This window comes from Condylura cristata, unplaced genomic scaffold (genome assembly GCF_000260355.1).
Source record: "Condylura cristata isolate star-nosed mole 26May11 unplaced genomic scaffold, ConCri1.0 scaffold00026, whole genome shotgun sequence".
Classification (NCBI taxonomy): Eukaryota; Metazoa; Chordata; class Mammalia; order Eulipotyphla; family Talpidae; genus Condylura; species Condylura cristata.
In genome coordinates, this window is record NW_004567127.1 from 4,868,555 (window position 1) to 4,885,474 (window position 16,920).

The 16,920-nt window shown below is 46.8% G+C and overlaps 1 protein-coding gene across 1 annotated transcript in view; it reads left to right on the top strand.

Annotated features, from left to right (window-relative positions):
• Positions 1-16,920, top strand: part of CASQ2 (calsequestrin 2 (cardiac muscle)) — a 52,257-nt gene that overhangs the window by 19,198 nt on the left and 16,139 nt on the right. Inside the window, exons 3-7 of the mRNA XM_004689607.2 lie at positions 810-910; positions 2,242-2,353; positions 8,025-8,098; positions 13,238-13,368; positions 14,329-14,374. Of these exons, the coding sequence (XP_004689664.1) occupies positions 810-910; positions 2,242-2,353; positions 8,025-8,098; positions 13,238-13,368; positions 14,329-14,374 (464 nt within the window). The remainder of the gene's footprint in view (positions 1-809; positions 911-2,241; positions 2,354-8,024; positions 8,099-13,237; positions 13,369-14,328; positions 14,375-16,920) is intronic.

Here is a 16,920-nt window from a genome sequence, read left to right on the forward strand (position 1 = left end):
GCTCCACGCGTTAGTGGGCGGTGCCACGCGTTAGTGGGCGGTGCTCCTCACGTTAGTGGGCGGTGCTCCACGCGTTAGAGGGCGGCGCTCCTCGCGTTAGTGGGCGGTGCTCCATGCGTTAGTGGGTGGTGCCACGCGTTAGTGGGCGGTGCTCCACGCATTAGAGGGCGGCGCTCCACGCATTAGAGTGAAGTGTTCCAGTGGGCAGAGGGAAAAATCAATCATCGCAAGAAAAACAGAGGGGGCCTTCCTGGGAAAAATGAGTCCCAAACGGAGCTCTGAAGGAGCCCGTGCACACGGGAGGTATAGAGGTGCCTTCTGACCTGGGGAGCAAGACTCCCCTCCCCCCTGGGGAGCCCCTCAGGGTCCACCGCTTTCCCTTTGTGCGCTCTTTGCCTGAAGCAAAGGGAGCTGTGCAGGGGTGGAGAGAGCAGCTCTGGCAGGAGGAGTCTGCGGGAGGAAGTGGAGGGCTGGCGCTGGCTGGGGGCTCCGCTGGCCAGCTAAGTGGCCAGTGGGCACTGAACTTTGGGAACAGCAGCGTCCAACAGCCGCAGTTCTTGAAAATGAAAACAGTGATTGCTTTAATTTTTTTTTTTTTTAAGTCAATAACCCATTGGAATTGCTGGTTTGCAACTATTTTGATTTCGGTTTCCACTTGGAAGCCCTGCTAAGGTGTGGATTCAAGGAGTGGATCCACCAGTCCGGATCCTGTCCCCTCTGTCTCCAGGGGCCCTGAGCCCGCCCGGCCCACAGGATGGCCTGTCCTGCACCAGGGTGACGTCATCCCGGGAATGCTTTATTTCTCCCAGGTTTTGATGAAGAAGGAAGTCTGTATGTTCTTAAAGGGGATCGCACGATTGAATTTGATGGCGAGTTCGCAGCGGACGTGTTGGTGGAGTTCCTCTTGGACGTAAGCATGTCTGCCTGCCGACCCTGAGTTTGGATTTAAAGTGCGAACAGAAAAGCTGATTCACCTCACTCTGCCTCGGACACATTTTGTAGGCTTCCCCCCCAAAAGAAAAGACAGTGTCTGTTTCCCAGTGCTATTCACTTCTAAGAAACTGGCTTTTAAGTCACTTTAGAAACCGACTCATCCAGAAACTCAGCAGAGGGACACAGATCGGATCTGTGCAGTAACATGCAAATTCTGTTAGCAATTGCACACCAGTATCCCCTGAACCCCCTGCTCCAGGGTGGTAAAGGGGAGCTGGGAATATGGGAAAGAGATGGCTGATCACCTGAGGACAGCGACAGTCACCTCCTTCCGCTCACACCAACACAGGAAGATGCAGACTATGAGCCCCATATCATACCCCACTCAGCCATGGAGGTAAAACACCCTCCGTCAAATCCATATGTGGGAGCAGGACTATGAACCCCCATATCATACCCCACTCAGCCATGGAGGTAAAACACCCTCCATCAAATCCACATGTGAGAACAAACAGAGGGGCCATTTGTGGGAGCAAACAAAGGGGCCAGCGCTATCCAAATGTTTTGTCCACAGATAAACTCACATTTTAACTAAGAGTTGTGAAGCCAAATGTTTTCTGTGCAGAAAAGAATAGCTACACATGTGACTCCTCACCTACGAGCAGCAGCCTCGCCTTCCCTCCCTTCTGCAGAGCCCAGGCGCTGCCCAGCCTCACCCACTGGCCAGGGGCGCTTAGATGCTGAACAGTGTGAGCAGCCTGGAGAAATGGGCCTGGACTCTGCAGAATTTAGACTTGAGCCCACGAGAGCTCTTGTTCTGTTTTTCTCTACAAATCACAGATTACACTGTTGTCAGTGAATTGGCTTTGCCCTCAAACAAACACATCTTCAGTTGGACAAAGAGTAAAAAAAGCTAGCAGCACATTTCCTTATTCATAGCCAATGAGAGAAATTCTGGTTCCCGCTCTCTTTTCAAAGGGAAGAACTTTCCCGAGGCCGTCAGCAAATGTATCCTGGAAATTCCTTGACCAGGATGGGGTTGCATGCTATGCTGGTCACTGGCCAGCAAGGGAAATAGAATCGTCCCCAAGCCAACCCACCACCCCTGAGAGGAAGTTAGTCCCCCTCAGGCTTTGCCTGGGTGTGCTTTTAGCAGGAGGCTAGGGTGGGCCTGAGGGACTACCACAGAGCCTACAGCTTCCCTCCCTGCATGCTCTCTGCCGGGAAAAACAGTTCTCCTCTTACTTGAACATGTCTGTGTGTGTGTGTGTGTGTGTGTGTGTGTGTGTGTGTGTGTGTGTGTTACAGCTAATTGAAGACCCAGTGGAAATCATCAACAGCAAACTGGAAGTCCAAGCCTTTGAACGCATTGAAGACCAGATCAAACTCATCGGCTATTTCAAGAGCGAGGACTCGGAATGTAAGTCAGCCTTCACCCCAGCCAGTCAGTCTCAGGGGCAGAGTCTAAGATGTGCTGGGCCATCGGCATACCCTGTCCTGGGTGGAACAGGAAAAGCCCTGAGAACTGGAACACAGGCGCGGAAGTACACAAGTGGGCAGAGGAGCTGAGAGAGCGCTGAAGTTGGGCCACGTGTTCTAGTCTCGAAGGGGACGAGCGTTTCACAGAAGAGAAAGGAACGCTCCTCCACTGTCCCTCCTAACCCCCACCCACCTACTGGCTGGAGTCTCCCTAAACACAGGGCAAAAGTGGTCAGCTGCCGTGCTTACCAGTAGGAGAGTTTCTGGTCAGTTGGCCAACATTAGAGGAAAATCGGGTAGGGATGGGCTTAGCAGCTGCAGCACAAAGCGGAAAATCGCTGGCGAGCCCACAGCTGGCCAGCAGGCTGCCAGCACCACCCCACCCTCGTACGTTCCCTCTAAAAGCTTTGTGGCCAGCTGCGGGCGGGTGCTGGAGTAGATCATGGCACTACCACCCAGGCAGGCATGAGAGGGTGGTGAGTGGGAGGCAGGAAGGCCAGGCCAGCGGGGCTGACTACTTGAGTATGCTTTTTCAAACTGCTTCAACAGCACAACTCCAAGTGAGCTGATGTCAGCCTTGGAGAGAGGGAAATGTGAGAAGGAGCAGGCCTGACTGCGAAAGAGAAACTGGTAGTGCTCTAACATGGGGAGGTTCAAGTAGGCAGCTAGGGTTGTTTTGGTAAACTCCAAAATATTTTGAAATCATTGCAAAACTGCTTTTTTATCCCATCTGCCTACTGACACCCTTAGCCATCTTGTCAACCACCTACCAGCTTTCTGTCTCCCACGACCCAGCCTAACTGTCTTTTTATTCCATAAAAGTCTCTACTCATCCCCTTTGGAGCATGAGGAGGACAGTGGTTAGGCAGGAAATAAAGAGGGAGGCCTTTATTTTATGTTCAGATTTCTGTATAGATGCTGCCCCCCTGGGCTGTTTCACCTGCCCCTTTCTGCTTCCTCTCCTTACATTTCCGTCTCTCCCCTTACCCCTTTCTGTCCCTCCCTCTCCATTTGTCTTCATCCTTTTGCTTCTTCTTTCTCCTCCTTCATTAAACTCAGGGTAGCGGAGAAGGGAGGCCAGGCCAAGCTCAGACTCGCCCCCCAAGAGTAACTCTATCTCTTGTAGTTACTTAGCGTGCGTCACCTGTAACTAACTGTTAGCCTGTGCCAGGAGTTTGACAAGGATGATGATTTACCATGATTTCATTCTGGCAACTGGCTGTAAGTGATAGCTGTTATCATCCATACTTTAATGATGAGAAAATGAAGGAACAGATAGGTTAAATTAACCCATTCTATCGCACCAAGTAAGTAAATGGTAGAGCCAATATTTACATCCCAGAAACTTTACTTTAGATTTTACACTGAACTCCCAGACTCATTTGCAGACTTCACAGACTTTGCCAGCCCATGCCACACGTGATGGAGCCGGTGGCCATGCCGGTAACTTGGAAAGGGTCTGAACCTCATGGAAAACTCATATTTTGACTCTTTCATATAATAATAGTAATAATAGAAATAAAATAATAGGATGATATCAAGTAATACATGGCATAACTTTTCCAAATAAAGTAGTTTTAGATTTTCCATGGTAATCATATTTGTTTGAAGAATATACTTTCAACATTATGCTTTCTGCCTGAAATAGCAACGCATTAAAAGAGAAAGGTTTTAAATGATCTCTTTAAATCTTGATAGTCCCCACTTTCTGAGACTTTGCTTGCACAGGTGAGAGGTTGTAAAGACAGGACACACCTGCATTTTCTTTGATGGTCGAATAGTCCTTTCTTGTTCTTGAACAGAATTTAGGTAACCTAATCTCTAAAATCCCTTCGAAGATATGAACATTCTTCCTGTCTGTTGTCAATTTCTTTTTCACTGGCCATATGTAATGCATTTAGGATAATTTGAGTAAATCTCAAATCCAGCTGAACTTTATAATAGCATATACCTCAAAATTAGAATGAAAAATGTCCTCAGGAATTGCTCTAACATCTTACAAACTTTTCTAAAGAGTTAGATAATAAAAGTACTAGGCACCATCTCAACCTCTTTTTAAGGTTGGCTCTGTTCTGGAATGTATCCGCTTAGTACCCTGTGGGCCTCCGAGGGCTTTGCAGTGTATAGTTAACTTCATCCGGGATTCAATGAAGCCCAACGTGTTTCAAAGCCAATAATTTTCCTTTAGAATTTTTTCAAAGTGAATATAACGCACTATATGTTGTTTTGATTCTACTGTTAGCACATACAGTCTAAGCAAAACTCTTCTTGGGCCATTAGCCTACTTTAGTGCAAAACAGCAGAGACAGGTCTTCTTGGCCCATAATTTCACCTACAGCTAACAGAAGGGGGAGCAGGCCTGGATGCCATTGGTGTCGTCTTCCTATAGCGATCGTTCATGTGGATGCATCCATGAATCAATACTACTTGAATTTCATGTTTTTCATCATGAACTCAAAGGAATCTTTGTCCATTGTCACAATGATTGCCTCTCCACCAGTGCACGATCTTGGGCAGTGTTCCCAAAGTCTGTTTTGAAGGGTTCATCTACTTATTTGACTGTCTCATCCCCAGTGACTTGGTTTGATTTATCTTTGCAAGATAAATGATGTTGTTCCAAGCATCACTCTCCACCGTTTCTTTCTAATGGGTGCTATGGCCCATGTCTAGTTACTAATGTCTGCACATTCACCAGACTAAAAGACTTTTTTGAATCAAAATGAAAGAAAAACACTTGGTGTTTTTTTTTCTTTTTTTTCCAGTTGTCTAAACTTTAAGCCATTGTAACCCTGTTCTCCTTAAGGTGGATAGTCTGTGTTAAGGACCAGCTGAATTTATGGCGTCTGGTAGGCACCTCTCACTACCTCTTTCTTCTTGTCTTACAAAGAAAACACATCTGTAGGTGTGTGTGTGGGGGGGGTGCTGTGGGGTAAACCCCCCAGGACAGCACTTGAGAGTCCTGTATTTCTGCTGTTGTTTGAGGCGTCTGATCAAGGAAGTATGACAACACAGAAGGCTCTGGCTTTGCAGACGGCCCCAGGCTCCTCCACAGAGCAAGAGTGGTAGAGAGACAGTAGAGATCCTGGAAGATTTAAAGCAGAGGTAGACAGGGATGTCCTTGGGATAGAAGTACCCTGAGCTTTGTGCCAAACTAGAAAGGACTTGGAAGAGACAGCAGGCTGCATCTTCCAAGGAGGTTGCTTAAGCTCTGGGTGCATGAAGCTTAAGCATGTAGTAAGGGGTGTTAGTGTTGGAAGAACATGACAAGAACTTCCTGGGGGAGCTCAGTTTCAGGTTAGGAATGCCAAACTGGGACAATCCAGAATGGAGAGGTCAATATCCAAGATGGGAAAGCTGGAAAAATGGGGGAGAGGGGGAGATGAGGAAGTACTAAGCTAAATCTATGATAAGCTGGAGGTCGAAGGTTGACTATTCAGTATCCAATAGCAGAAGGAGAAAGAGGCATCAAGGTGACAGTGAGGCATCAGGAGGGACTGAACTGCATCAACAGAGAACATGAGAGCAGGAAAAATATAGTGACCAAATGAATCAGAGAGAACAGAGGGCCAGATCAGGTGTTCTAGAAAAGCTGCTATTCCGGTGAGGCTAAAGCCATATTTTCTTTTTCCTTTTAAGATTTATTTATTTGTGTATACAGAACTGGGGTACAGGGCAGAGATGCCGAGGGGAGAGGCTTTACCAGAGACAGAGTGTGGAGCAGAACAGGCAGATCGACGAAGTACATGCTGAGGGGAGCAGGGGGCGGGTCAGAAGAGGTCTGCCATGCCATGTGGATCTCCTCAGGGGCAGGCGGGGATTGAACTCATGCGGAAGTGGCTTAAGCTTCTTAGTGCTGTGCTTTAACCCACTGTGCCACCAAGGAGGGCCCTAAAGCCATATTTTCAAGCAGCATCTTGGGGAATGAACTTGCTGCAATCTTCATCTTAAGGAATAGAGATTAGCTCCCCAAGAGAAGAAGAGCATCCTCTCAACACAGTGCTAGCCAATTTCCCATCTGAGCAGGGGTTTTGAAGGTCTGGAAAAATCCAGTAGGGACAAGTGGGTATGAGAAAGAAGGAACAGAGGATTCTGTGGGTCGCACTGTTGCCTTGAATAGAGGTCAATAGCTTATTGCTGTAACTATTTAAGTGGCTATATCGTCTCTCTTCTCTGTTCACTCTCCAAATCTCCTACCCATCTTCTTCCCCTTCCCTCTGCCCCAACTATCAGGTCATATTATAACCCAGTTACCTGTATAAAGATAGTTTTTATATGAATGTGTATCAGTATGTACAGATACTGTAACTTTTCAACTACCGTCTCACTGTTCTCACCTCTATTACAGTAACGAATGCATTGCATTGTGGTGCTCTAATCCATAGCCTTAAGTTTTGAGCTTTTGTAGACACCGTGTCACTCATCTCAGTGTCCCCTGAGCCAGAGTTAATCTTGAAATGTGTTTTTGATTGATTGCTTGGAAATTCTGCATTTACCTGGAATTATTGCAAAAGCTATACTCTGATAATTAAGGGATATGGAATCCCATAAAATGGAAGAAAAGTTCATCTTGTTTTGAATGAATCATTGGCTCATGGCTCTCAGGATTCTGGACAACAGCACAACCACCCCCATTGCCAACCCCATCGAAGCTGAGGCTTGAAATGAAGGTCTTTGCCAAGTAGCTCTCCAGGGGGCAAAGCACAGCATTGCCATGATCCTCTTCCCACCAGTTTGCAATCAAGTGTGGCATGACCAGGGGTTGGCTTGATTAATTTCAAATCATCCTTTCAAAGAATCAGAATGAAAAAGGAAAACTTAAAAAAATAGGGGAAGCAAAATTAGTATTTACCAAAAAGGGCTCTCTCTTACGAAGTTTAAAATACTTCTGTGATGTCACTTTTGACAGAGTTGCCCTGCACACAACTTTCTTCTTACTCAGTGATGATTAATTGATGCCTCAAGTGCACTCTCTAGAGGTGACATCTCCAGATAGCAGTGAGGTTAAGTTTCTGCTTTTTTAAGATTTAATTATTTATACATACAAGAACTAGGGTACAGGCCAGAGGTACAGGGGGTGAGAGGATTCACCAGAGACAGAGTGGGGAGCAGAACAAGTGGGTTGACTAAAATACACTGCTTAGGGAGCAGCGGGGAGACAGGAGAGGTCTGCTGAGCCTTGTGGGTCACTCCCTGGCTGGGGATTGAACTGGTGCTGCAGGGGCTGTGGGCAGCTTCACTGTGCTGCTCTTTAACCCTTTGCATAACTAGGGAGGGCCCAAGGTTGAGATTCTTTTGGAGTTTGACAGTTCTGTCTCTCTCCCTGGTCCTCTCACTTTCCTCCTTCCCCCACCTCCTACCCTTTCTAATGACCACTTTCTTAGAAGTGGGGTTATGAGTTCCTTTGGGCAATTGAATAGTAGCTAATTCAAACTTCTTGGAGAAGGCTCTGAATTTACATAATATTAAATAATCAGTCATATAAGTAATATCTACTAAAAAAATTATCTAATAAGATCAATTGACTTTCTGCTCTCTCCACATCTTTAAAAAAAGAAAATGTATGTAGTGTCCTTCTTGAAATGCCTCTCCCTTTTCTCTGTTTTTCCTCATAGACTACAAGGCCTTTGAAGAGGCAGCTGAACACTTCCAGCCTTATATCAAATTCTTTGCTACCTTTGACAAAGGGGTAAGTATCTATGAAACTCCCATTTGAACACTTTTGTAGACATGAAGGATTAGTGTCCACTTTTCCAGAGTATCATCATGGTTTCTAACCATCACCCATCCATTAACACCTTCCCCAAAAGTCTTAGAAATGTGGCAATAAATCACTATTGACTGAGAGCTGAGTACAAAGATGAGTAATCCAGGGGATGTAAGGGTGTTCCCAGAAGCACACAGTGAAAAGTGACCGCACACTCCTCACCCTCTGGAGCATAAGATGGGAAGCATTATGAGCATTATGAGCCAGCGTGTGCAGGCACACTCATCTCTGCTTCCTTTTTCTTAAGAGCCATCTGCTGCTTTCCTGCTGCAAATGCTTCCTGCTTTCCAGCGTTAGGGTAAGGGGAATGAAGGAGAGAAGCATTGACTATCTGAAGCCCTGAGTGCCTCAGAAATTCACCCTCATCTTCAGGACATGTAGTTGTTGGTCTCTATAATTCAATTGCTCTTTATTTCTATATGTGGAAAGTGCTTTGATAAACAAAACACACAAACAAAGAAAACAAAAGAGTAGAGATAGAAAAAACAAGTCACTGGTTAATTTACTGAGGATCTTTTGTAACAAAATACTCTCTTCTGGCTTCAATCACTACTAAAATGGCGACTTTTCATTCACAGTTGCCTTCAATTTGGTATTTTGCACTTACACTATCTGTACTCCTTGGAACATCTCCAAAGAGTAAGAACCCCACTTCTCGGATGAGAAAAGAGATTCAGATGTAAGTAGTAACTTAGGTCTCCAGCAAATTCATGGTCGTGCTGAGATCCTAATTTAGGACAACTCGTGCCTAAAAGCCATGCCCTTTCCTGTCATCACATCATAAAGTTCAAGGCTCTGCCTTTGAGGGACAGGGTGTACACCCACATACCACACTATCACATCCACAGCACATCTACACAACATACATTCATACAACATTCAGACCTAACACACACTACCTCATACAGCCTCACCTCCACACCCACACATATTATCTCACACACACACCAGTTAAAAGCCAAAATTATTGTATTTTCTAGGACAAATAAATCTAGATCCTGATCAAACTCAAAGTTAATCAGCAAGTGGCCTTCTGAGGAGTAAGAGTTGTAAGCTGGGTTCATGGCCTTTATGCCATGAGGAGTGCAAGTATTTTGTGAAAAATGAGAGAAAGCCTCCTTCCTGGTGCAAGAAAAGAACGTGAAGAAGAGATTGCCATTTATATGTTTATGAAACTGAAGAGATTCATCTCATATGTCTATATGTATGTATGTGTATATAGAGAGGGAGAAATAGAGAGAGAGACAGAGAGACAGGGATAGTGAGCGAGCAACTACTTCTTTCTACAAAACTATATTCCAGGAGAGAGATCTCTAATGTAAGTAGTATTACCTAAACTTGAAGAAAAAATTCTCAAATTGGTTGGATTAGACTTGGGAGAGATTTTGAGCAAGAACAGTAATTGTTATTGATCGCAATTGTCATTGATTTCTTGTGTACCAGGCTTTGAGCTGAGAGCTCTATCTAGGCTTTCTCCTTGAGTCCTCTCAACCCCCTGTGAGGGAAGGATTAGAATTCCCCTCCGATAGAGCATGAACCCAGGCACCAGGAGATTAAGTGATGGCTTCTGGCATCCTCATTGGTAACAATGAACCACAGGCCAGCCTGGGTTCAAAGCCAGGCAGGCGCACAGGAAGCCTCAGCAAATGTCAGCCAGCTGCGAGTACTGTTGTTTATAAGTGGCAGTTGTCCAGCCCTGGAGAATGGTGGCTGGGGGATGACAGTCGAGGGAAGGTGCAGGAGAGAAGGTAGCATAAACCCTTCACTGAGCGGCCAGGAGTGACTAAAGTGTCCTCTATGTAATTACGTACTGAGGAAAAAGAGTCGGTAGACAAGCTGACCCATGCAACAAAGCTTGGGTTCTTAGAAGGGCGGCCCAGTGCTTAGTTCACAGTACAGTCTGCTTTCAGACAAGACTCTGGCCCAACCATATGCTTCATGCCTGTGACCCATGAAGAAGGTGAGGTAAGGCTGTAATTAAAGACCAGAGGCTCTTCACTGAGAACTGTAGACCCTGAGTCATAAGTGGCACTGTTGACGGAGCCTTGTGGATTCATACATTTCCAGACAGAAGGACACGCTCTAGATGTACAAGGAGGGAAGGGCTCTGGTATTCAGAGCACTCAGTGCTATTTGGGAATTTGGAAACTTGCACCCATCGGCAGAGGGGGGAGGACATGCCAGTGCACAGTGGGCAACAGTGGAGTCCAGAAAGCATGTGTGTATCAGTAGGTGCCTCAGTGTTGCCTGGCAAGGGGAGTTGGAGCAGAAGTAGCTGGAAGGACCTGTTTGTGAGACACAGCCTAGGGATTCTCAGAAAGACCTGGAGGAGGGGAGGTACTGGAGGGGGATTTGAAATCCTGAGAGAATAGGCCAAAGAAGCAGTAATATGTCCCAGAGATGAAAAAACCAACTGCCAGACACAGGAAAGCCAAATGGCGATGAAGCAAATAGAGCAGGAGAGACTCCGAGGCTACGGGGGGGTATCCACTCCATGTACCTCATGCCTAGAGTTTTAATCACCCCATGCCACCTCCCCACCGACTTGATCCTTAGAGTGAGCAGTGAGAAGCAAAATCATTTTCCCTTTGAATCAGCCCAGGTGGGACGACAGGCGCTGTGATTACGCAGTGGATGGAGAGGTTGGGAGGGCCCAGAGGCCATGCACAGGTCTCCTGTGCAATGACTGAAATGTCCTACGAACTGGTAGGAAAAGCCTCTGCTTCAAAATCTGAACACATGCAAATAAACAAATAGCCATTTCACTCAGTTTTCTTGTCTTGGACAAAATCTATTCCAACTAGTTTTTTTTTTTTTTTTAAAGGCATGAAAGAACTTGTTAGATAGACCTGTTCTATTTTTAATAGGGCAATCCATTTTTAGATCATTGTTGCACCTATGATCTTGGGCTGGTCCCAGAACAGTGGCTCAGATACACTGGATGTCCCTACCATTTCATGGAATAAAGAAGTGAATTGATGCCCCAACCAGTCCTTACCATCTCAGGTACAATTAAAAGAAAGGAAGACACAGGTTCCCTGAGAAAAGAGACCAGGGCACTCAGTGGCCAGGGAGGGAGCTAGAGGATCTCTGAGGGAATTTTTCTCAGGGCTTCCAAGGTTGAAACTGAAAAATATCATACTGCAACTTGACATTCATGATCTTAGCTCAGCACAGCAATCTAGACACAGGATTCAGGGACCAGAGACACCACCCCCACATACGTATATGTGAGCAAACTCATGACGCACACATGGGAGCCCAAACTGCTTCCCGTGAGAGTAATTCTGCTGAGTTCCTCTCACCCTCATTTAATTCCAGCAGACCAGGGTGCAGGATGAGTTGACAAGAGCGTGTCACCAGAGGGACAAAGAAGCCATGCACAAACCACAAGCTGCACCAATATCATGCCCTTAGAAGGTCAAGGAGAAGGTCATTTTCAAATGAGAGAATTCGCAGGGTAGAGTGCCCCTCCCCTACTGAGCTGGAGTCCAGGCTCTGTGCCCTCCCAGGCTATGATCTTGACCGAGCACATACTCCAATTGTGCCTCTGGCTCATCGTTTGTAAACTGAGTCATGACAACAGTTCTTCCCTCACATATCGAAGCCATACACCAAAATGATTTGTTGGAGCAAAGAATTCCACGTGCTCATTCACTACCGCTTTTGGTCACTGGTCACTTTCCACCTCAGGAAAATACACTTTCCTGGTTCCTAGAACATGTAGAAAGAAAACTCAGAAAACCCGAGCCCAAGGTCCTTTCGAACGCTTCATTCCGTGATGGGACCGGTTTGGGCAAGAACTGTGTAAACCCAAACACTGGTTGGCTACTTGCTGTCCCTGTCCCCAGCCCATTCTTCTGCCATATCACCCACACCCTGCCCCTGCGGAAGAGAGGAAAGGTAAGAGAAACCTCACACCACTCGGTCCTTCCCTGTCCCTTAAAATCAACATGGCCAAAAGCTCCTTTGGCTGCCTGTGGCTCTCAACATGGCCTGCTTTTTTAGTTCTGAGTAGGAAGCTGGAATTTCTTTCCCTTAAGTACAATAAGAAATGCCTTTTGGAAGACAGTGACCTGGAACTAATAGCAATTGATGGCGAAAACCGTGGAGATATCAGTGTTTCCTCAGAACAGACCTTGTGTAACGGCTTACATAAGTCCGCCCTCCCTCCCTCCCCTTGGTCCTGGCCGCCTGAGCTACTGCCCCGTGGTCCCCGCCCTGGCGCTGAGGCAACTCCTTCAGCTTCAAGGGAGCCACTGTTCATCTGGGCTCTCCAAGACCACAGCTCAGAACTAAGAAAGAATAGCATTTGGTTTTCTACACAGTGGTGCGCATTCCAGGCCTCTCAAATCATCCCCCCAAAAGAGGCTGCTTTCAGCGGCCCTGCAGGCGAGCACAGCACCCCTCCTGCCAGGAGAGGCCGAAGGGCAGCCATGAGCCACGGCCCCAGGCCTCAGCTGGGGCCTGTCACCCTATGCCACAGGTTCTCACTGGGCACGCTCCAGTCTTAGCCCTGAAAGTCCACGTCCCAGACAGCCCCTCCTTCAGGACGGGGAGACTCACATACAGAGGGGAGACTTCCCAGAGCCAGAGAACTCACCCCACGGAGTCCAGTGCCGAGCGAGAAACCCAAAGCTCGCGCTTCAGCCTCTGTTGTAATTAGGTGAACAGGCTGACTGAGAACAGCTGAGTGGGCTGGGCCCTGACCACAATACCTACATCCTTTCAGTAGTCCTGCCAATGGCCTATCAAAACTGGTTCAAGTAAATCAATCCATATGCCCAGGACTCGGAGCAGCTCTGCTCACGAGCGCCCTACCCCCCACCCCCACATCCCGCTCTGACCTTGCTTTCTCTCAGTCTGCCCTTCCTGGATCACAGGAGGAGGCTGTGATCCAGGTCTCTGGGAGGAGTTCCTGTCACTGCAGCGTTTAAGTCACAACTGCAGGTGCATGCTCATGGCTTTGCAGAGGACACACACAGTTCTTGCAGGTGGATAATCTACCATGATCCTAGACCAGCCCCCAGGATGCCATTGTCATATTTCTCATCGTTTCAGGTGGCCAAGAAGTTGTCTTTGAAGATGAACGAGGTTGACTTCTATGAGCCATTCATGGAAGAGCCCATCACCGTTCCCGACAAGCCTCACTCCGAAGAGGAGCTTGTGGAGTTTGTGAAGGAGCATCAAAGGTGCCCCACATGGTCTGCAGGTGGTGGGAGAGGGACCCAGGGCCTGGAGGATGGAGAAGGGCCTCCAGTCTTGACACTTTAGGCCCCCAAAAGCAACAATAGGAGCTTCCTGCCCCAGTAGAGCCCAACTCAGTGATGTGGCTGTGCTGGACACTGACCCGTGGCATTGACCTTGCTACATTTTCTGAGTGTGGACCCCTCCTCTCTGTGAGACCCCTCCTCCCAGTTGGCATGTCCACTCAAGATCAGAGCAAGAAATAAGCGATGCAGTGGGAGCAATCATGATTGACAGTCTCCTCAAGTCCCAGGCTAGAGGCTTGTGGAAGCTATTTTACCTAAGCTTGGACACTATGGGGTAATTATTATTACCCTAATTTTACAGATCAAAGATTGAGTTCTAAGTAGTTAAATAACTGAGCCTATCAAGTAGTTAAATAATTGAGCCCTAGTGACATGCCCACCATTATTTGCTAATATCTACAAAGAAATGAAACCATGAGAAAAACACAAGTCCTGCCTGCTTCTCCAAACAGCCCCCAAAGGGATTTTGAAGAATCCCCTAAAACTACTGTTCTAGGCTGGGGACCCCAAAATGTGCTGGTTTCTCTCCCAGGCTCCTTGTTCTAGATCTGCTCTGGGCCCTGGGGCGGGGTGCCCATGTGTGAGGGGAAGACGGCGCCACACCCCAAAATGACCCGTGCTCTCTGACGGGTTGCTAGTAGTAAGTAGACTTTATAATCCTTGGGTCACCTGGATCCATGAAAAGGCTGAGTTTTAGACCCAACTCGCTGTGTGACAGAGCAAGACAGACCTGCCCCTTCTCCCTAGTGGGGAACAGGGTCCCAGAGCTCTTCCTGTTCAGATGGCTGCAAACATTGCACCTTACCTTTGGCTGTGCTGCCGACATGTGTCTGCCCTGGGGTCTCTACTCAAGGAAACTTATCTTTCTTTCCCTCCCAGACCCACTCTGCGGCGCCTGCGGCCGGAAGACATGTTTGAAACGTGGGTAAGAAAGTGTTAAACTCACCTGCTCTGTCGAGGCTGCTGTATTTCCCCAGGAGGAGTGACCCTTTAAGTTCCAAAACAAACCACCTCTTATTTGCCTGGGGTGGCTGTCTGGATGGAGCGTATTTGCAATGCCAACAACATCAAGCCCAACCAGGACCCAGTACTCTATGCAGCCACTTTAAGCCTCTTTCTGCTACCCACCAGGCAAATTCTTCTTCTTCTTCTTCTTTTTTAAAGATTTATTTATTTATGCATACAGAACTGGGGTACAAGCCAGAGGTGCAGGGTGGTGAGACAGAGCGGGGAGCAGAACAGGCAGATCGACAAAGTACACTGCTGAGGGGAGCAGTAGGGAGACAGGAGAGGTCTGCCGCGCCATGTGGTCACCTCCGGGGTAGAGATCAAACTCACACTGAAGCAGCCACAGCTTGGCTTGGCTTCACAGTGCAGCAGTCCAACCCACTGCACCACCAGGGAGGGCCCCAGGCAAATTATTCTGAGACTATTTCACATGGAGACTACAGGTTTCCCCCGGGTACCCCGGATATCAGTGGTAAGCCCGGGCAATGGAGTCAGCAATTCAGGGGCTCCAGTCCAGAACCTGCTATCCCGAAGCCTTGCGTCCTGCAACCCATGTGGTCCTTTGAGCTTTCCTTTCTGGATCTAAACTCAGCACTTTCGTAAAGACGGTAGTTACTCAATGAATGGCAGCTGTTTTTATAAATCCCAACTGAAGTCTCTGCAAAGTGTTGATTCCGACTGTCCTCATCTGGGTGTCCTAGACAATGTGGGCACCTTGGGGATACACCTTCCCACCTGACTCAACTTCATCCAAAAATCTATAACCAATACCAAAATTCTATAGTGTTTTTCAAAGTATTTCTTGTATCCTTTTACTTGGACAGGATGTCCAGCAAGGATCGTTCAAGTCCCCAGTTTACCGGGGCACTCTGATGACCATATGGAAACATAACTAATAAGTATTATCTTGGGATTTCAATTCAGACCATCTGGAGCCAAATGTCATGTCCTGTCCCTAGAGGGGCCATGTCCCCAGCATGTACCACTGGAGGGCGGGTGTAGGAGGGAGGAACATGGGGACATTTACCTATTAATTCTTTAATTCTAAATCCAAAGTGACGATGAAAAGGACCATGGAGTAACTTGACACTTTCTTTTCAACTGGCAGCAGCTTATCTGGATGTGTGAAGGTAGAACAAACATTTCATAAGACACAGCAAGGTAAATAATCCAGTCTGGAGAAGCCAACGATTTAAGACAACCCAGCACAATAGAAACATATTTTCCTAACATTTCAATCTTAAAAAAAATTTTGACCTGTACAAGGTCTGATTCTGAGATTTTAAAATCATGAAAGGAGATAACAGTGCTTTATTTGTAAAGCACTGTTCCTTTTATTTTTCACTGAAAAGTAATTTCATATATATGGAAAATAGTGCAAAGAAGCTCATGATCTCTTAACTCAGGTTCTCCAAATGTAAACATTTTGCCAATTGTGTTTGTCAAATGACAGAGACAGACAAACAGATGGCCAGATGGAAGGGCGAATAGAGATTAAGACAGTTTTTTTGTTTTTTTTTTTTTTGACTTTGTGAGGGTAAACAAGAGACACAATTTCCCTTTACCCATAAATACTTCAGATGTTTTCTAAAAATGACTTTCTCTGTCATGACCCTAGTTATTGCAACGGGAAATAAGCCCTAGCTGGGTTCTCTCATCTCATCTATGGCCTTATTAAATCGACGGGCTGGCCCACTCATGTCCTTTATAGCATGAGAAAAACAATTTTTTTCCTGGCCCAGGATCCGATCCTGAATCATACATCTGCATTTGGTTGTTAGAATTCCTCACTGACCTTTTGTGTGGAATAGGTTCTTGGTCTTTCTGTATCCATAAAACCGCCACTATTTTAAATCGAGAATGTTCTGTTCTGTTCTGCTATGCCTTTATCCTGAGATCTTTATTTTCTTCATCCCTAAGGGATATTTTAATTATCTAGGCTCCCACAAAAAAATTGTTGCAGCCTCTCTCAGGCCTTTGCACACAGACACAGCGGCACCAAAGAAACTAACATCACCATCTTTGCCCCTGATCCCCACACTGCCCCACAGAAATGCTCCCTCTCTTGGTGTCAGAGGCAGATGCTGAAAGCGCCCCCTGTCAGGCTTCACTGGGACACACTCTGCTCTCTACTTAATGACCAAGAGAAGTCAGAGCTTGGCAATCACAAAAATAACTGATGGTTCACGGTCTCCGTGTTACTATATATTCCATTGCGTTCTAATTGGAAAAAGACTGTGTACTGAATTGAACAGGTAGAGAAAAGGGCAGCTGGGCTGGCTTATTTCTTTCAACAGCCATCTTGAAATGCCCACACAATTGCCCAGAACCCTCAGCAGACCTGCCCTGTCCCTCACCCAGCGAAGGCCAAGGCTGAAGGAACACAGGTTCTCCAGACTCAGCTTTACGTTGTGACAGAAAAGCAGAAAGCAATCTGTCAGAATCCCCAGTCCTCCACCCCCC